Source organism: Eumetopias jubatus, unplaced genomic scaffold, assembly GCF_037043125.1.
Source record: "Eumetopias jubatus isolate StellerSeaLion01/CBP00866 unplaced genomic scaffold, mEumJub1_p1.0 scaffold_4, whole genome shotgun sequence".
NCBI classification, from domain to species: domain Eukaryota; kingdom Metazoa; phylum Chordata; class Mammalia; order Carnivora; family Otariidae; genus Eumetopias; species Eumetopias jubatus.
In genome coordinates, this window is record NW_028274810.1 from 73,896,528 (window position 1) to 73,916,941 (window position 20,414).

At 45.3% G+C, this 20,414-nt stretch overlaps 1 protein-coding gene across 2 annotated transcripts; it reads right to left on the reverse strand.

The window, feature by feature from the left end:
- Positions 1–2,372: 2,372 nt before the first annotated feature.
- On the reverse strand, positions 2,373–20,414 carry PPIH (peptidylprolyl isomerase H). 2 transcript variants are annotated; one of them, XM_028123327.2, is made up of 10 exons: positions 20,308–20,414; positions 19,916–19,980; positions 19,573–19,596; positions 19,305–19,349; positions 19,002–19,044; positions 14,749–14,841; positions 10,952–11,039; positions 10,434–10,474; positions 9,583–9,671; positions 2,373–2,551 (listed from the first exon to the last, which is right to left on the reverse strand). In XM_028123327.2, exons 1-9 carry the CDS (start codon positions 20,371–20,373, stop codon positions 9,603–9,605), a joined length of 534 nt encoding a protein of 177 aa, XP_027979128.2. In that variant the 5' UTR covers positions 20,374–20,414; the 3' UTR covers positions 2,373–2,551; positions 9,583–9,602. The 2 variants fall into 2 exon arrangements, with proteins under 2 accessions (XP_027979128.2, XP_027979129.2); XM_028123328.2 differs by having other exon boundaries at positions 2,373–2,575.

The window sequence follows — 20,414 nt, forward strand, 5'->3', positions numbered from 1 at the left end:
TCTCCTCAGACTGAGTTCCTGAAGCATCTGGACTAGTACCTGACACATAGTATCTTAATAATTTTGTTCTATGAATAACATGGTACAGAAAATGGACTGGAGAAGGTACTGACAGCAGAGAGGTTGTCTGGGCAACTGCACCAGTAATCCAGGTGAAAAAGGCTTGCAGCAGTAATGTGTATGGACAGAATAGGCAGATTCTAGAGCTGCTATTCAGCTGTTCCAGCTCCAGATAACTTTTGACTGTTAAAAAGAAAATGTTTCCTCAAAAGGCAGTTCTGCCAACACTGGGGACATTTAAAAGTGTGCCCTATAGGTTTGAGACCTTTTCCCCAAAGTGGACACTTAGAACAATGGGAGCAGCACCTCTGAATAAATGAGCAACCTTTGCTATCTAACTGCTTTGAAGGGGCTTCTCAAACAGAAATATCAATTCTGGAACATTTGTCTTTAAAATGTTACTTAAAAGTATCATTACTTACCCAGTTATTTCATAAGTTCCCTTCATGCTCAAGGAGCAGAAAGATGAGTTATTTAAGAAATGAGTTTCCATACCCCTGCAGAGATGGCACTGAGGCACTAAAGGATAAATAGTTCCCGCCACAGTTCAACCCCTGCACCAAGGTGGGAGCTTTCCACCCCAGTTTTCCTAGCCCCTGCCACAGTGCCCAGCATGGTGACCAGTTTAGACAACTCCAGGGCCACCCGTAAGTGATATGAAACGCAAGGTTCATTCCAAGAATCTCCTTTGCAAAATAATGTTCACCTTGTCCTCCATCTCTAATTGACTCTGGCCCAAGAACATAGTTCCTCTTCCTAGAAAGCCCCCAATCTGTCAATACTTACCTCAAATGTTACCTCTTCCTTTCATGCTACCCCCCTCCCCCACAGCATACCACTGTACATACCATTCATGCAACAGGTATTTCTTGAGCACTTACTAGATACTTACCTTTTCTAGGTGCTGGGGGGCATAGCAACAAAACAAAACAACAAAACCGAATTTCCTGCCTTCCTACTAAGGGCTCACATTCTAATACCACACTGAATTGAAATGGGCCTATCTCCTGTACATCACAAGCACGGGCCACATCCTACTCATCTTGCAGCTCCTGTGCCCAGGACAGAGACTGGCCTAGAATGCAGGTGCCAAGTGTAACTGAATTCAAATGAATGGCCCATCACGTCAGCTCGGGATCTGAGCTGCTCCTCCTCCTTCCTCTCTCTCTATATAATTCCACCTTGTCTAGTTATTTAAAGATCTCTCCTCCACTAGGTCAGTCCTTTCTTCACTTTGTCCCTGAACCCTGTTTACTTAACTATAGAAAGTTGCAAATATCTATATTGTAGAGCCCTTATATATCTCACCAGCTCCCTGTACTCCAATACACTGAAATGGCACTTTTAACCAGGTTCTATTCTGTCACAGAATTCAGCTCTGTGCTACCTCTCTGCCACTGCCAGGAGGTATGAGTCATCCCTGCCCATAAGCCAAGAGGGAAAAAGTAGGAATGGCATGGAAATGGCCTCATGAAAGGAACACCAGGGAACTCTCTTCACCTCTTTAACATTATGCTCGGTGGGATCTTTCTGTGTTGGGCTCTGTCCTTTCAAGATAAGCATTTTCCAAGGCATGTTACTGTTTACAAGTTGCTTTCATGTCCATTTGCTTATTTGACCCTTTCAACAATGCTACGAAGTAGATAGGTATTATTATCCCCACTTTACAGATGAGAAAACCGAGGCTCTGAAAGGGGAAGATAATTTCTCAAAACCTCTACTGTTTAAAAAATGACCCAATATTGAAACCAAGATTTTTGAGTAAATTATTCCCACTTCATCATGATTGAGTAGACACATTCTACCAAACGGTCTCCAATCCAAAAATGTCCCACCTTAGTGACCCTTACCCCACAGGTTCCAGAACCAACCACACATAACCTACTGGGAACATCCTTGGAATAAACTGTGCTTATAGCCCTGGGGCTTTGCCTTCCTTGCCCAATCAGCTGGAACCCAAGAGGGGACGGCTACAATTGCCTGCAAGTGTGAGGCATCACCTAACCACAGTGACGGTTTGGCTCTGGTCCATGCCAGCCTCGGTAGCCAGTCCTTCTAGCTGAAGCACGAGGAGCACGGCTATCACTACAACTGTTTAAAAACAACACGTGTCGGGGCGCCTGGGGGGCTCAGTCGTTAAGCGTCTGCCGTCGGCTCAGGGACCGAGCCCCGCATCGGGCTCCCTGCTCCGGGGGAGGCCTGCTTCTCCCTCTCCCACTCCCCCTGCTTGTGTGCCCTCTCTCGCTGGGTCTCTCTCTGTCAAATAAACAAAATCTTTAAAAAAATAAAAATAAAAATAAAAACAACACGTGTACCAAAACAAAACAAAACTTTATTTACAATTGAAAACTTAAACAGAAAATCGTGGGTTCTGAATCTGTGACACTTCCAAGGTCTCTTGATCAAAAAGGGCCGCAGCAGGCAGGGAAGCAAACACAGGGGCCAATCCGGATTATTTTACTCAAGAGCGTGACCCAGAGCAAGGGAAGGCCTACAACAGCAGAGAGGTGGAGGTCTGTTAGGGATGGACGAGACAGCAGCTCAGAGGCACAGGAAGGGAACATTCCACGAGAGACAATACTCCCATCTCTTCTCTACACTCCTAACCTGCTTTTCCCAAAAGAGCAGAACTGGTCTGACTCTGGCCCTCAGTCAGACCTTTGGTTCCCTAGGATTAAACTGAGAGGTATACTACACAAGAACCGAAAAGAAAGAAACTAACATTTTATGGCCACACATATCATCTCATTTATTTACCCTTCACAAACTCTGTGCCGTCTGTATTATCTGTAATCAAGCAAAAGAGGAAACTAGGGTCCCAAGGGGTTTAAAGGCTTGATGGGGTTTCCTGGTCTACTTGGCTCCAAAGTCTGTGTGTGTTTTTTGCCAGACCTCAATGGCTCTCTGTGGAGCTCTAGAACAAAGAGCAATCTTTCTTCCTTGCAGGTCTTGGTCCCAGTGTTACAGAGAAAGTAAAGTCCACACCCTTTGTTTATGGCCTTGGTCGTTAGCTTTACTAAAAGAACAGAGTGAGTACACTCAGAAACTACTCTGTCTCCCTCCCCATAAACATAGCCACGCCCCTTTCCCTCCAAGGGAAAGTGCATCCTGGTGTCATACTGCAGATTCAGACAGAAGTTGAAACCTGGGCCCCCAAGCAGAATGCACAGAACTGCATAAATGCACTTTATAAGTTCAATGGTGCCCTAGGACCTAAGCTCTATCCTAGACCAGGCACTGTGTTAGTCAGCACGGTCCCTGCTTCAAGGAGTTCCGTCTACAGAAAACCAGGCCAACACATTTGTGATATGCTATGTTAGATGCTGTATAGAGAGATGAACCAAGTACTGTGTTAGCACCCAGGAAGGCACTGCTGACTGCGCCTAGACCTGGGAGGAGACGGAGGGACCAGGGAGTGATTCAGACTGATGTTAGCCACATGCTCCTGGGAGCAGCTGGGAGCAACTAGGATCAGTTAGAACTGCGTATATATAGTATGTATTTCTATTATAAGATGCATGCTCAATACAGAAAATTGAAGCATACACGAAACAACAGAAATGGGGAAAAAAGAAACTTTGCTATCTCTACACTACACAAGTAACCAGTACTAACAGTTGGCTATATTTCACTACAGTAATTTCTGGAATAGTTAAATGTACTAAATCTTGACTTTGTCACTTAACAAACGTACCCTAGAAATCTGCCAACACATACAGACCTACTGTTTTTTGTTTTTAAGGCTATGTGGTATTTCACCGACTGGCGTACCTCAATGTGTGTGAGACCTGACTACGACACTGGGAGCTCTGCCTTTGTACTGGATTGGACTGGAATGAAGCCATTCTCCCCTCCCCTCCCTTTTTAGCTGGCAGGGCTTCTGCCTTTCAGGGCACGGAACAACAGTGTCACACACCCAGCAGGCATGCAAATATTTGCTGCCAAATCTCTGGTGCTCCCTAGACCTGTGTTTTCATGTGGAACCTTTTCTCTCGCCTGGACTGCTGCACTGAACACCTCACTGGCCTCAGCTTCTCCTCCACATTGCTGCCAGCATCACCTCTGGAATAAGAAAAGTCAATCACAATGTTCTTCTGCTCAAAATCCTCCAGTGGCTCCTGTTGGCCTGGCTCTTTTCAGAGGGCTGGGCTAGGCTCCCTTCTGACAATCTCTGGAGTACGATGGACTCTCACCCCAGGGGGAGAAAAATGTGCCTAGTGCCCAAAGCCCACTCTCAAGATAACACATGAGCATCTCAGCCTGCACTGGTTCCCACAACTGGCCCTGGCCCCCTCCAGCCTTACTGTCTTACCCTTTGCTTTTCATACCTTCCTGCTTTGGCCATATGGCACGATGTGCAATTTCCCTTACACTTGCAGCTATTTCCTGCTTTTGTGCTTTTGCTCATGCTGTTCCCTCTGCCTGGAATGCCCTCCCGTTCTTAGCCACATGAGAAGTTCTCTTCTTTCACGTACTCGGCCACAGCATCATCTCTTCTGTAGTCTTCCCACACTGCTCCAGGCAGGCATGGGCGTTCCAGCTTTCCTTACTCTGTTCTGAACCTCCAGGCCAGTGTTTTATTGTGCTGTCATGGGCAGTTTCCCCCAGAGACTGTGAGTTCCCTGAAGGCAGGAACTGGGCTTTTCAAACTTGCAGCCTCCTATGCGGCATGGGACCCATCTTACTCCCTCAGTGCGTAGTTGTGGAAGGAATGAAGGACCAGCCTGTGTGCCACCAACATGTCCCATTACCTTCCTCTACAGGAACATATCACATCTACGGGTAATCCCAGAATGGGGGACAGTGTTTCCTAAAGCTCAGTCATTCCCACAGCACCTTCCCCACTGTTCTATCCACCACCCACAGGTACAATTAATTTTTAACCTAATCACCATTTAAACTTTAAGAATGCCTCACTGTAAAATGATGTGTTGCACTAATCACATATTTTTCCTAAGATGCAAATGCTAAAGGATACTCATCACGGCACCACCTAGAGCAGTGTTACCCATGTTTCTCTGATAAGAAGCATCTGAGATGCTTGTTACAAACACAGCATACCAGATCCTACCTCAAACTCACTCAACTTGAACTCTCCAGGGAAGGGATCTGGGAATTAGTAGCTTTAACAAATGTCCCCCAGTGATTTGATTCTTTAGGGAAATTTGGGAAACAATGACAGAAGAAAGAGATCTACTGCTTGCTACAGGTACCACATGTGGGGATAACTGGAAGAGCAGCGGTTCAGACTTAGCTGGGCTGGCAGAGCTCACAGCCACTCCCTTTTCCAAGAGACTCTCAAGCTTTCCAAACAGAGGTTTCACCAGCCCCCAAGTGGTTCTAAGTAGCAAAGAACCTGATTCAGATTGCAGCAGGAGGATCCTGAGGGCCACGGTTCACTTATGTATACCTAACCAAATTCATCATAAAAAGCTTTCACAGCACCCACTGAGATAAAACCATGGTTTCTACATCGAGAGTTGTACAGAAAACTTCATGTTCACTAAAACCAAAGTCAGGATCTACGGCAAAACCAGAAGTTCTAGAAGTGCTTCCTAGGGAGGTAAAGCTGATCAAGTCACTGTGCTGTCTGCTATCTCCTTCCCATTTTCTTTGATTTTCAGTGCCTAGACACAAGGCCTCACATGCGCAATTAGGTGATATCTTGATTTGAATGCAGCAGATTCCTGCTGGACCAGTGCCACCAAGAGAGGATCTCCTTCTCGGTCTTTTCTGATTGGAATATGGTGGCATCTCGATTAAAAAGCAGGCTCTGTTATTCCACTACAGCCTTGCCACTCAAAGTTAGCATTAGCATCTCCTGAGTGCTGGTTAGAAAAGCAAAATCTCTGGCCCCATCCAGACCCATTGAGCCAGAACCAGCATTTTAATAAGATCTCCTGGTGAATCATAAGTGCATTGATGTTTGAGAAATACTGCCCAGTAGGGTTTGAAAACAGCATCTATATTAGCTGTCAACCATTATCCTGCCCCAAACAACGTCAGGGATCTGAAACACTCCCAGAGGAATTAGAGATGCTTATAACTTTACAGCTGGAAAGAAGAATGATGGGATGATGCCTTGCTCCCTGGGGAATTAATCTCCACTTTTCCTTACTTTCTCCCAAAGCACATTACTGAGAAACCCAAAGTGGAGCCCCTTTAAGTCAGACTGCCACCTAGATTCCCTAAAACTTATGATAAGGATTTTTGGTAAAGTTAAATGAGATAATTCAAGTTCTTAGCTCAATATCTGAGCACAAGAAGTATGCAATAAATGATAACTGCCACTATGATATTGCCTCTAAGTATTAGCTATGAAAAATTCAGTTCTGAGCAAGTCATGGGTAGGAGACTGAATTGGAGGTACTGCACTTTAATTAAAATTAAATAAAAAATTCAGTCCTTCAGTCACATCAGCCACATATTTCAAGTGCTCAACTGTCACATGTGGCTAGAGCTGCATGATGGACAGCATAGATACAGAACATTTCTACCATCACAGAAAGGAATTTCTATTGGATAGTTCTGGTCTAAGAAGCCTCTGGAACGTCAAATGGCCCTCGTGGAATTTGTTCTGCTTGGGTTGCAGGCTGAGAAGAGAGGCTTCCACGGGGGCAAACGTTTACTTTGCCCTTTGCTAATCAGAGATGAGGAGGGGAGGACTGTGATCACCACCCTCAGAAATTAAGCCCTCAACAAGGATTTCCACGAACTTTCTATAAAGGGACGTGGAAAAATACAAAAAAGAAGGCCCAATCAAAAAATTTCTAAACACAGGGTGCCTGGGTGGCTCAGCCGTTAAGCGTCTGCCTTCAGCTCAGGTCATGATCCAGGGGTCCTGGCATCGAGCCCCGCATCAGGCTCCCCGTCCGTAGGAAGCCTGCTTCTCCCTCTCCCATGCCCCCTGCTTGTGTTCCCTCTCTCGCTGTCTCTGTCAAATAAATAAAATCTTAAAAAAAAAAAAATTTCTAAACACTATTCTTTTCATCTCTGTCCTCTGGTAGTGGTCAATGGTCAATCCTTAGAAGGAAAAGGACCTAGCAGCTCAACTTAGGTTCAGCAAAGAAAGAGGTGGGAGAAGGAGGGAAATGCCAGCCACTACTGAAGAGGGAGAGCAGGTTGAGCCCTAGGGACCTCCAGTACTGGCAGAAAAGAAAGCTCAGGGTGTCAACTGTGCCTCAGAAGGGACCATTTGGCTGGACAAGAGAGAGGACCACATGCAGCTTCTAGCACACACTTGTGCATGCCCGCCTCAGCATTTGCTCACACCAGTTCCCTGCCTAAAATGCCTGACATTCTCCCTCTCTATTAACTCATGTAATAAATTTTTAATGAATCCCTGTAAGTGCCAGATGCTACGAACACAAAGTAAGTCACAGATAGAGGTATGTACAGTTATTAAAATGGTCTGGCACTTGACTAGATCTCCATTCAGAAAAAAAGGCAGAGAAAAGAAAAATAGATTCTAGGTGATTTTTAAAGTAAAATAAATAAATAAATAAATAAATAAATAAATAAATAAATAAATTACCACATAAATAAAACCACAGAAATATTAGAAAAAATACAAAAGACGTTATGATCTGAGATAGTAAGGACCTTCCTAAAACAAGACAAAAACCACAAAAGCCATAAGAAAAAAGACTGATAATTCTGACCTCATCAAAATTTAGAACTTCTGTTTAACAAAGGATATCACCAAAGTTAAGATAAGCAACACAATGCCAGTTTTTGCTTAAAATATGTTCTGGACAAAATAGTCACAACATTTAAAATAGAAAACTAAGACGCAGAATTTATAACTATTCAAATCGTAAGAGAAGGATAAAATAAGCTATATGCTACAAACACAGCATATTGTCGGTTTGTTTTCATATGAAGTAGTTTTATGTGATGGAAGAGGAAAAGTCTTCAAGACATCTGCCAAATGGAAAACACATGAACAAAACAGTATGATGACATTTAGGAAAAACAAAACCTCCCAAAATAAGATAGGCATAGAAAAGGCCCTGATGGACATACATCAAACTGAAAGCAGTGACCTCCTGGGACAGAAGTGGGACTGGATGGGGAGGAGGGGTAATGACAAGGACTTGAACTGTTTTCTCGAGATTGTATTATGTTACTTTTAGGATTAAAAATAAACAACCAAATAAAATATGTGAACGTTCATTGAATTTTTTTTTTTTTTTAGAGCTATTAAAGTTACTATGTGGACAGCAGGGGAAGTTGGAACATGTATATTAAATAATATTACTGTGGTTATATAGGATGCTATTTTTAGGAGTTGTTTGCTGAAGTATTTAGGGGTAAAGTGTCAAGAAGTCTTCAACTTTCAAATGAGAAAGCAATGAAGGAAAACGATGGACAGAACGAAGGTAGAAAGGAGGGAAAGAAGGGGAGCAGGAAAGAGGAGAGGGACTGGGATGAGAGGGAAGAAGGGAAAGAAAAAAACCAATGTCAAAGTAAAATGGTAACACAAGAATATTAACCATTGGTAAATCCGGGTGAAAGGGAGATGGGTGTTCAGTATACTATTCCTCCAACTTTTCTGCAGGTTTGAAAATTAAAAAAAGAAAAAAAAAGAAGGAAGGAAGGAAGAAAAGGCAAAACATCACCACCCCACACGTAGCTGATCAATTTCTCCCTTCAACTCTGATCAAACTTAGCAATGTCACTCAGGTTACTAGTGATCACTTCTGAGAATGTGTCTTACACCCCATAAGCTCCTGAAAGACAGAGGCATTTTTCAATTCTCTGTCACCCAGCACAGAGCAGGCAGTGGCGAGTGTGGGGAGGAAGTGGGCCCGTGCAGGCTGAGAAATGTGTTGCGTTTACTTATGAGGCTGGCAGATACAAAGTCAGGGCCTGGAAATGAGCATCAGGTTTTTTTTGTTTTTTGTTTTTTTTAGATTTGATTTATTTATTTTAGAGAGAGAGAGAGAGCACAGAGGGAGACTGAGAGGGTGAAGCAGATTCCTCACTGAGTAGGGAGCGTGACTCAGGGCTCGACCCCAGGACCCTGGGATCATGACCTGAGCCGAAGACAGACACTTAACTGCCCCCCAGGTGCCCCGAGCATCAGTTCCAACAAGAGAGGCATGACAGCTGTGTCTCCTGGCTGCCCAGGCTGCTCCCAGCCCGGAGTCGCCCAGGAAAGGAGCCAGGTCCTTCCAGCAGGAGCACTGAATGGAAGGAACTACAGTCTGACAGTGATGTCAGAGACTGCCTACTGGTATTTGGTTGGTATTCAGGTTGATACTCTGTAGGCCACAAAGTGGTAGAAAAGTAAAATGCCTTAATAACTCTTTCTCTTCTGATCCTTACAATGAGCCTGAGATAGCGATTGTCTCCATTTGACCGATGAAGAAACAGGCTCAGAAAAGGGAAGTGATTTCCCCAAGGTCACACAGACAGGAAACGAGGCTCAATCCCATGTTTTCAAGTCTAAAGTTCCTTCCACCAGGCCATGCTGTCTTCACTGGGGACTCCTAACCAGGAGGAGAAAGACACACGTACCTGATCAGTCTTGCTTTGGACTACATCTCCCCACACTGTGAGATCACCACAGGCAGCTTGGGCTTATTGTTGGGGCCTGTGGGAACATTCTAGGAGAGAAAGCACAGTGGAAATTCATCCGCTCAGACACACACACTCACCAAACACGTACTGATGCCTGCCAGCCCCTGTGCTACAGACTGAGGACTCAGGGACTAAAATGCTAACAGTCCATGTCCTAGCACAAGGGTAAAAATAATCCAGATTGAAGAGAAAATGTCCAACATTTTAAAAAAATCAAACCTATGCTATAAAACAATGCAGTAAGTTATAAGACAGAGTTTACACAACAGGGCAGAGGAAGCACCCACTGCTTAAACAGGTCAAGAAGGATTCACACAGCAGGGGACATTTGAGCTGGGCCCAGGAGTATGGATGGGATCCCACCAGGAGGAAAAGAAAGGAAAGGAGCATTCCAGTAGAGGAAAGAGCACAAGCAAACGCTCAGAGGCAGGAATGTGTATGGCATATTTATTTAGAGAAGAGCTAAATGCCTGACGAGACTGGAACCTGGAGGCAGCGGTGGCAGAAGGGGCTGTGGAGAGGTAGCGGGGACCAGGTCACAAAGGATCGTGGATTCACTGCTGAGTAGGATTTTATCAAGTAGGTGAAGGGGCCACCAGAGGCCAAACCTCAGTGAGCATCAGAAAGGCAAACTTACAGGCCAAGAAAACAGGGAGGGGTGGGGGGCCATGGACTCCTCCCTCTTCCTGAGGGAGCCCATGTAACTGCAGGCAGTAAAGACTGGGCCTAACACACCCCTGCTACTAGACCAGAATGGCCAAGATAGAGGAAATCAAAACAGGACTCACCTCAATCTTTCGCATCACTAGAAGTCCATCAATGATTTTTCCTGTAGGAAGAGTATGAGTTAGACTTTATTATTCTCATTTGCATAGCACTTTCCAGCTTCCACTCTTAGCCAGCAACTCATTTGGTCCTCATACTACCATCAGAAAATTGAGATTTGATGGAAGTGAAATGATTTGCCCAAGGTCACAGGTAGGAAGGAGTGGAGTACTAGGTCTGGGCGATTGCAAAGCCCTACTGTACCGTGCTCCCTCTGTGTGGCATTTCTTAAGTGATACCATCCGGGTTTCCCTCCCAGACATACAGATCACCCAAGTGGTTACACACGACATCAGACAGCCCCTCAATCCTTCCCTCCGGCGCTCTAACCACACGTCCTCCCCACTTCCTACCACTTCCACCTTCCCAGAGCAGTTACATCAGTCGAGCACTCTTGGGACTGGAGTCTGAGGACTGGGTCCTTTGGAAGTCCCACTCCGTGTGGATGGGGCCCGGAATCTGGGACAGGAAGACGACTCACCAAACACTACGTGCTTCCCATCCAGCCAATCACATTTAGAGCAGGTGATGAAGAACTGGCAGCCATTTGTACTGGGACCACTGTTGGCCTGACAGAAACCAAGTATACCTTCAGTGAGTTTTCCTGGCCATGCTAGCTGAAGGGCAAGATTCCCAAAAGAGGGGAGCCTGGGTGGCTCAGTCGGTTAAGCATCCGCCTTCAGCTCAGGTCATGATCCCAGGGTCCTGGGGTCAAGCCCCGCATCAGGGCTCCCTGCTCAGCTGAGAGCCTGCTTCTCCCTCTCCCTCTGCCTGCCACTCCCTCTGCTTGTGCACTCTATCTCTGACAAATAAATAAAACCTTAAAAAAAAAAAAAAAAAAGATTCCCAAAAGAGCCTGTAGCCCTGATTCCTTTCTTTTAGAAAACCTTACTGAATACCTACTATAAGCCAGATCCTAAGCTAGGATCCAAGGATATAGAGATAAACAGGATACATAATCACTGCCCTCAAGGAGCTAGATCCTTAAATAAATGTACAGTTCTCCTGCGGTGTGGATTTTTAAAATGGGAACAATTGTTCACAGGGACTGATTTGCTGTATTTAATCCAACAAGGGTTATACCTGGATTATAGTTACAAGTTAGATACCATGGAGAAAAAGCCTGTTGCCTGTGCCATAAGCTCTTTTGTCTGAATAGCTTTGTATTGCACCATAACAATGGTAATAAAAGACTAAGAAGGTGTGAGAAGTTGCTATGCTAGTGCCATGCTAGAAAAAGACTACATTTAATCAATTGATGTTTGCTTTTTACAGCTACACCCAAAATCCTTTATTATTGAATTTTACAGGAAGAAGTATTTTTTTAATTGAGAATCTGAAAGTCTCTAGCCGTATTCCATCTCCTTCCTTGAAATTGTTTCTACATTACATTTCACAATGCATTATAAAAGAATATGCTATGATTACGATGCACAATGATACTTTGTAAAGCGTTATCTGACTTATGAAGTGTACTTTTGTACTTTATATGTTGATACCCCAGAACTGCCTTTAAAATGCTAAATTCAGGCTTTTGTACATCAACAAGTCCACGTTACCTTTCAGTAGCACTGCCTTGTGACAGTGTCTGCCTGTGAACATTTTATTGCATACTTCCCTTGTCTAGGAAAAAAGGAGTAGACAATGGGAAACTGAGAGTACTATTAAAAGCACAGGTCTCATACGATTAACATGACTGAGGCAGGACTGGAAATTATGAGATAGGTCCCTAGCGGTAATCAGACACTTCATGGATTTAAGCTGGTTGATTCTGTGTTCAGCTGTGCAGAAATAAAAATGTGTATGAAATACATTCACGACACTGTCCAAGGGAATGTGCTCACTACCTCACTAGGGATTTTATGTTATACTTAGAAATGCCCTACGTAAGATGAGGCTACTTTTGGGTTTTGTGCGTGTACTTACAAACATCTACATGAAATCAAGGGAATGGCTGAGCCAGTCAGAGGAGGCACATGCCGTGGAATGAGGGACAGACTTCCCAGGGCTCCCAATTCTTTGCTTCCTTCTTTTCACCAATCAATCAAGCAGTCACTCAATCTACCTTGCTGCTGGTGTATGAACGTTTATTAGCAAGCAAGCAGGAGAATAGTCATACACGTTTTTATAGCTTAAGGGACACTCTGCCCTCAGCCACTCATTTACTCATTCTCTCAGGCAGTACAGCTTCCTGCTTTCGAGAGTAAGCTCTGGAGCCAGATGATGACCTCGCTGGAATCCCAGCTCTGCCACAGACCGTGTGACCTTAGTTTAGTCACATAACCTCTCTAGGCCTCAGTATTCTCATTTGTACCTATCTCAAAGGGATGCTGAAAGGATTAAAATGAATTAATGCAAATATGATGTTTATTAAGCAATTGGCCAATAAATGTTACCTATCATTCTGATGATCTTTCGGTCGTTCATCGGTATCTGCTCCACGCCCTTCTGTATCAGGTAGTAGGGCTTGGAGACCACTGAGGCCTGGTCCCTGCCCTTGAGGAACTTAGGATTTAGCGGAGGATGGAAACAAAAACAATTGTGCCACATGATCTGTGATTGCACAACTTCACCAGTGTCAGCCTGAGGGAGCAGAGACCAACACTTCCTTCCATTTTTCTGACTCCTCCATAGATGGCATGCCCCTAAAAGGTTCTAGCCTTCCTGGAGAAGATCCAAGCCCACCTAAGCTACGCCTACAACATTTACCTGCACTTGCCCAGCCTGGCTTTCTGAAAAGGGGGCTTGCACACTGTTTGCTGGGCAGGTCTCACCCAATTCTCATGGCAGCCTCCTAACTGGCTTCTCTGTCCCCACCTCTTTGTTCCCATCTGCCACTCACACCACAGCCAGGGGCTTGGCTCTAAATCACAAAGTTGATCAACCCTGCTCAAAAAAGCATACGGCTCTCCATACCCTATCAAAGAAAGTCCACACACTTCATCCTTATTCTGGCATTTGAAGCCCTTGAGGGGCTAGACCCCAGCTTCCTCTCCAGTGTCTCTACTGGTCCTTCCCTCCCCCATTCACATCCTATGTTCTCATTCTTCCTCACCTTCTAACTCTTGACCATGCTGCCCTGTTATTTGATGCCACCCTCCTCCGTGAAGCCATGCCTGACCCCTCAAAGTAATGACTCTTATTCCGTGGGGCCCTCCCAGTACTTTTACATACCCTGAGGGGCCCTCACCTTAATAGATGGTGGTGTGAACTACACTACGCTGGGCTTGTCAGTTTGCATGTGTGATTTCCCCGTTAGATGTTAAGTGTCACAAGGGCAGGGATCAGGTATATACCTTGTACCCTACCCTAAGGCCTGAGACAGAGTGGGTGTCGGTAAACCTTCACTTGGTGAATGCCTGTGTAGTTAAGTGGAAGGGTAGGCAAGCAGGACAGAGCATGTGCCTATAAATATGGGGTCTGGGGGAGGGAGAATGGGGGCATTGCCAGGGAAATGGGTAATGAGGGGAGGCAGGGAGGGGATTGGACAGTGAGAGGGATGCAGGGTAGGTGAGTAAGGAAAAAAGGAGGGCAGGATGAATAAGGGGAAGAAGGAGGTGTAAGCATGCAGGAGAGTGAGCAGGAGTGGGACAGATGAGAGGGTTAAGTGTGGCAGGCCAGGGGCTGAGAAAGGAGAGTGAGGTATGGGAATGGGTCTAAGGAGGAAGCGGTGCCAGTCCAAGGGAGCAGGAGTGGTCAGCGAGCCCAGTGGGGATACCAGCCAGGAGGCAGCATGAGTGGAAGGGTGCCGGGGAATCCTGGTGGGTGGGGTGCCAAGCACATGGACTCTGGGTCCTGAAAGCGCAACTGGCCATGCTCTGAGCAACAGGGCTGGATGTTGAGCCACGTATCCCGGCTCAAATAGAGGTAAGAAAACATATATCAGAGTTCAGATGTGGCCCCCCAGACTGCTAGAGGTTCCAGCCGAACAAAATCAAAACTAGGGCGCCTGGGTGGCTCAGATGGTTGGGCGTCTGCCTTCGGCTCAGGTCACGATCCCGGGGTCCTGGGATCGAGTCCCGCATCGGGCTCCCTGCTCCTTGGGAGCCTGCTTCTCCCTCTGCTTCTCTCTCTCTCTCATGAATAAATAAATAAAATCTTAAAAAAAAATCAAAACTAACTGGGGAAGGAGGTGGGTGTGGCAGAGGTGAGTCCTGGGATAAGCAAGAGAAGTAAAGAATTTGCTTCCATCCTAAGAGATAGCACCGGGCCTCAAGAGGGGCCCAGACATCTGCTGGATACAAATCTAACCCAAAACCTTGACTGGACCTTACTTACCATGGAAAGCAGGCCTGGAGCTGAGTGTCTCAGTTTAAAATTTTCATCTGCAAATGGCCCCCGGTAAATACTGGCAACTCCAGTACCATCTCCCTGAGCAGAGAAAAAGGAAGTATTAGCAAGTTTTGAGTGTTGCTCCCCACCCCCTGCACCCCCCCCGGAACCCAGAGGAGGAATACTGCTGCACCACAGCCAACTTTGTTAAGTTGCACTCTTCCTCTTGAAGGTCACTTTGCGAGTCACACCTCTTGGACCCTATCTTACAATCAAAGCCAGCCCCATCCAAGGCACCTGCAGCCCATACACTGGTCAGGGCATCGCACAGATTGGGTAAAACAGGTCACAGCTGGGCCTCTAGAATGCTCAGTTAAGACACAGGCAGAGTAGGGAACAACAGTACAATGATCACATACATAATCCTCGCCACACCCAAAGACTCTCATGCCTGCAGTCATATAAAATTACCCACTTAACTGACCACTATCCCCACTCCCCCAAGCTATGCAGGTGGATGGGCTCCTGGAAGCCTCATCTGCACAGATCCCACCCTCCTGACCAAAGCTGACCGGTTCAGGGGAAGATGCCCAACTAATACAGGGCCAACTAAAGTTCCTTCTCTGGGAATTGTGAAGGAGGACTGATGCTCTCTTTGAGGTTGAATTTATCATGTGAGCCTGGAAGCTGGGTGACCATCCTCTGCAAAGTCGACTGGAGAACAGAAAGAGAAGGCAACACACATGTATAGAGAGCACTGGAGAAACAGGAAAAAAAAAGGACTGCCTTGGTTCTATGTGGCTTTCCAGTTCCTAGTTCTGTTTCTTCCTTTGGGTTTCATGAAACACCTTATCATAAATCCCCAATTTCTGCTTAAACTAGCTTTATTAGCATTATCTCTTCGCCCTGCCAGTAACCACATGGAATAAGCACTATCTTCCTCATTTTTCAGGTAAGCCAACTTAAGTCAGGATAATAAAGCAACTTGGCCAAGCCATATTTGCAGTACCTTACACAGAATCCCTGAGAGGGTACCAAAAGACCAATTTCTTCCAGCCACTTAGTAAAGAAAAAGAATATTGGACACACGGCAGAAAGGGAAAGCACTGACGTAGGGAAGAATCAAGGGGCTCTTATTGGGGCAAAGATTACCAAAGGGGATTAACATAAGCCAGACAAGGGAAAAAACTGTCAAAATCAAACCTTTATTTGGTTAAAAGTTAATAAAACCAAGCTCTGTGTAGTGGAAAGATTTGGATGTGAGTTCCGGATCAATCCTTTATGAGCTGGGAAAGTCACTTTGTACCACTGAGTCTCACTTCTTCCAGCTATCCAGTGAAGATGAAATCACCTGCTCTTTACACTGCTGCCATGAAGATCCAATCAGAAAAGACCTTGCAACTGATACAGCACTATATAAATGTGAGCTATTATCTTTAACTACACACAAATACCTATGTACATAGAGAAAGAAGAGAAAAACAAGTTCACTTCCAATTTCCCAATAAACCTGGGGGACAGATCACTTCTCGCATCCTTCTCTATAATTACATTACTTATTGCTCTCTAGGAGCCAGGGAAAATGACAAAATTAATTTTCAGAGCAAACAACAGAAAGTGACTTAAAAATTAAATGAATAGGGGGGCGCCTGGGTGGCTCAGTTGGTTAAGCGACTGCCTTCGGCTCAGGTCATAATCCTGGAGTCCCGGGATAGAGTCCCACATCGGGCTCCCTGCTCAGCGGGGAGTCTGCTTCTCCCTCTAACCCTCTTCCCTCTCGTGCTCTCTATCTCTCATTCTCTCTCTCTCAAATAAATAAATAAAATCTTAAAAAAAATAATTAAATGAATAGGGGCACCTGGGTGGCTCAGTCGGTTAAGCATCTGCCCTCAGCTCAGGTCATGATACCAGGGTCCTGGGATCAAGTCCCACACTGGGCTCCCTGCTCAGCGGGGAGTCTGCTTCTCCCTCTCCGTCTGCCACTCCCCCTGCTTGTGCTCTCTCTCAAATAAATAAAATCTTAAAATAAAAATCAAATGAATAAATAAATATTAAAAAAACAAAGCAACTTAAATCTTTAACAATAGTGGACTGATCAAATAAATTTATCAATTCGTAATGGAATATTATGTAGCTATTGTAAAGAATGACTTCATGACAAGGGAAAAGGTAAACAATTATTAGGTATAAAAAATTACAACACAGGGGCGCCTGGGTGGCTCAGTCATTAAGCGTCTGCCTTCGGCTCAGGTCATGGTCCCACGGTCCTGGGATCGAGCCCCGCATTGGGCTCCCTGCTGGGCGGGAAGCCTGCTTCTCCCTCCCACTCCCCTGTTTGTGTTCCCTCTCTCGCTGTGTGTCTCTCTCTGTCAAATAAAGAAATAAAATCTTTAAAAAAATTACGGGGCGCCTGGGTGGCTCAGTTGGTTGGGCGACTGCCTTCGGCTCAGGTCATGATCCTGGAGTCCCGGGATCGAGTCCCGCATCGGGCTCCCTACTCAGCAGGGAGTCTGCTTCTCCCTCTGACTCTCCCCCCTCTCATGTGCTCTCTCTCTCTCTCTCTCTCATTCTTGCTCTCTCAAATAAATAAATAAATAAATAATCTTAAAAAAAAAATTACAACATATACATGATCTTAAATCTGTTAAAAATTATGTCTGACACACATACATATGCAACGGTAAGAATGACAGCTCTAAACTAAAATGCCAAGAACTTATTCCTTGAGAAGCAAGATTCCTTGAGATGACTTATTTTCTTTTTTGTACTTTTGCAACCAAAAAAAAAATTATTAAAACAAACACATATTCTTGGTCCAACTTTAGGTCTCAAATCCTACTTCTGCTTCTTGCTCATTTTATTTTTTCTTTCCTAAGAGTGGCTCTGAACAATTGTTTCTTGCTGATATTCAGCAAGAATATCTGACCAACTATGCTGTCTGACCCTGGGGCTATCTACAAGTGACTAGATAGGCCTGGCAATGACCAGCAAGAAGTTGGTCCCGTCCCTGTTAAGACAATTTGGCAATATAGGAGCCTATGGAAAGAAAGAAAAGAAGGCAGAGAATAGATTCTTAGCCCTTTTACCAGCTAACACAAAGTATATGGTCGCCCAAGCCCTACTACCATCAGGTGTCGCAAGGGGTTGCAAACTTAAATGCCCACAGGGACAAGTGACATAAATAAGGGAAGCAGATGATAGTGACTGAGGTGAAATGGCAAGGACAGACCCTGTTTAAAGGGAGCAGTTACTTGATTCCAAACCACTGTTGCTACATGAGAAACACAGGCCTAGTGCACCCCTATTTTCCATTCTTTATAGAGAAAACAAAACTCTGGAATTTTCTGGTGAAATGTCCTAGTTTTACAACATAACACACATGAAACAAAGCATATCTGAAAGCCTGGTTCAACCTAAAATCTGCCACTTTGTAACCTTACCTAGACAGGAAACAGGTCTTTAAAAACTCCTAAGAGTTTAAATAAATATACACATGAAGGACAAAGAGTGTCTCCCAGATTCAAGAAAATAGCAACATGACTAACCAAATATTAGTAAGAAAAACCACCATGCACATGCACACAAGTGGTTGGCTAAGGACAAAAGTAGGTTTAAGAAGAGATATGGTTTATTCAAGCACCCTCCAAGGTCAGAGGAAGGGGAAGAGGGTTGGTATGAAAGACACATACAGTCTAGTCACAAGAAAGTTATGCTTCACAGTGAAGAACTACTCTCCTAGGCTCTGCTAGTAAATAGAGGAAACATCACTCCAGAACGATCTACCTCTGTTGCTCTGATTCTTTGCCCACTAATCGATTTTTGATGAAAAAACTCACTTTCCAGGCACTGTGATACCAGAGGTGGAAGGGAATTAGAGTATAAGCACTGAGCTCACTGAAAAAGGACTTACTGCCATTTAGGAAAAAAAAAAATTGCATCTGATTTCTATCCAAGTTTCATGTGACTAACTAGTTTGTATCTCTCATGGATCATCTATAGGTATGCTGGGAAAGTTCAGTTTCTGGCCCTAAAAGGCTAGGATTTGGAAGTCAGTGACTCAAAGTGCTGATGTCTGTCATCTAGTAGTATAAAGAGTAGTAAGACAGCAACTCTAAAGGACATTCCTATACCCCCGTTCCCCATCAAACTTGGCTATTGTTTCAAGCCTTAGGACTGGGCCCTGTAGTAGAAATAGTAGCTCAGCAATAACAAAAAACAATATTCCTATAGGGCTTTGATAGCAAAGAAATAGTACTTACATTAACAAAATCCCCACCCTGAATCATGAAATCCTTTATGACCCTGAAACAGAGAATAAAGGATCCTGAGAGAAGGTTCTGTTGTTTAGAAAAACATTTAGTCATACTTTAGATTAACATTGATTTAAAAATAAAATGTTTATCACTGTGGCTTTTAATTAGCCTTCAAATCAATTGTTGAGTTCCCAAAAACTTTCTTCTCAAGATCTAGGAATTATCCTATGGTTTTATTTCCCTCTAAAGAGACGAATCCCCCAAGGAAGTAATTCTAAAAGCCTGCAGGATGGCTTGCCAAGGCCTTACCTGTGGAAGGTGCTCCCTTTGTATCCTATCGGAACCCCATCTTTTCTATAACCAAAAAGAAAGAAACTTGGAGTGATGACAGGTAATCATAGGCCTGTCCAGTTTACCACCCACTGGAGCCAAGGGACTCTCCTAAAGATAGTCGGAAGAAGTCTATTACTGTCACCAGCAATCATTCAAGTCCTGCCGGTGGTTCCCCAAAACCCCACTGCAGCCCCAGGACACCCTTCAAGAGCAAGCAGAGAAATCAACCACGTCTGAGACTGACCTGAATTCTCCAGTGCAGAATTGCCTGAAAGGGAAAAGAGTGAACGATTCAGTCACCATGACATCACAGCTGACGGCGCCCTTAATGGGGTGGGGATGGGGGGAGCACAGACATTCGCGCCAGCAAGCCCACCAACGGGCCAGCCGACATCCAGACACCTAAGCATACAAATTAACAACAAAATTGATACGGGAAGAGTAAAAACGGTGACTATTCAGAGAGCTACAGAGAGGACTCCGATCTCCAGGGCAGCGAGTGGACGGATAGAGGGAGGCAGAGGATAACGCGTACCGAGTCCAGCTTCTGGTTCAGTTAATCTAGCAGAGCTGGATCATCTCCTTACCTAAAATTCTCGGCCGTCTTAGGCACAACGTCCGCAAAGAGCTCGATCTTCATGCGGCCAACTTCCTGCAAGCGGCGGGAGATGGTCAGAATACCCGGTCCAAGACCATGAAGGCCTCAGTGAGCAGAGAACTGGAGGGGCTGACCCCTCTCTCCCCGTTGCCATCTCCGCCTCCACAGCCTCTCCTTCCATGCCGCCCAGTCCCTCCCCCTGCGGGGCGCTAGGATGGGCAAGACTCCTCCTCCCCCTCCCGTGCCCCCGCCCCGCAGGTCGGTAGGTTCTGGTCCAGTTTCGTTTTCTGGATTCTCGTGTCCGCTATCCCTGGGTGGGTGAGATCTTCCCGGCTGGCCCCGTGCAGTGTCCCTTCGGCGCAGTGGCTGCCTGGACCTCACCTGGCCGCCAATGCTGACATCAAAGAACACCACGGGATTGACAGGGCTTGAATTTGCCACCGCCATGGCTCCGACCCGGAAGCAGAAGACGGACGCATGGGTTCCGG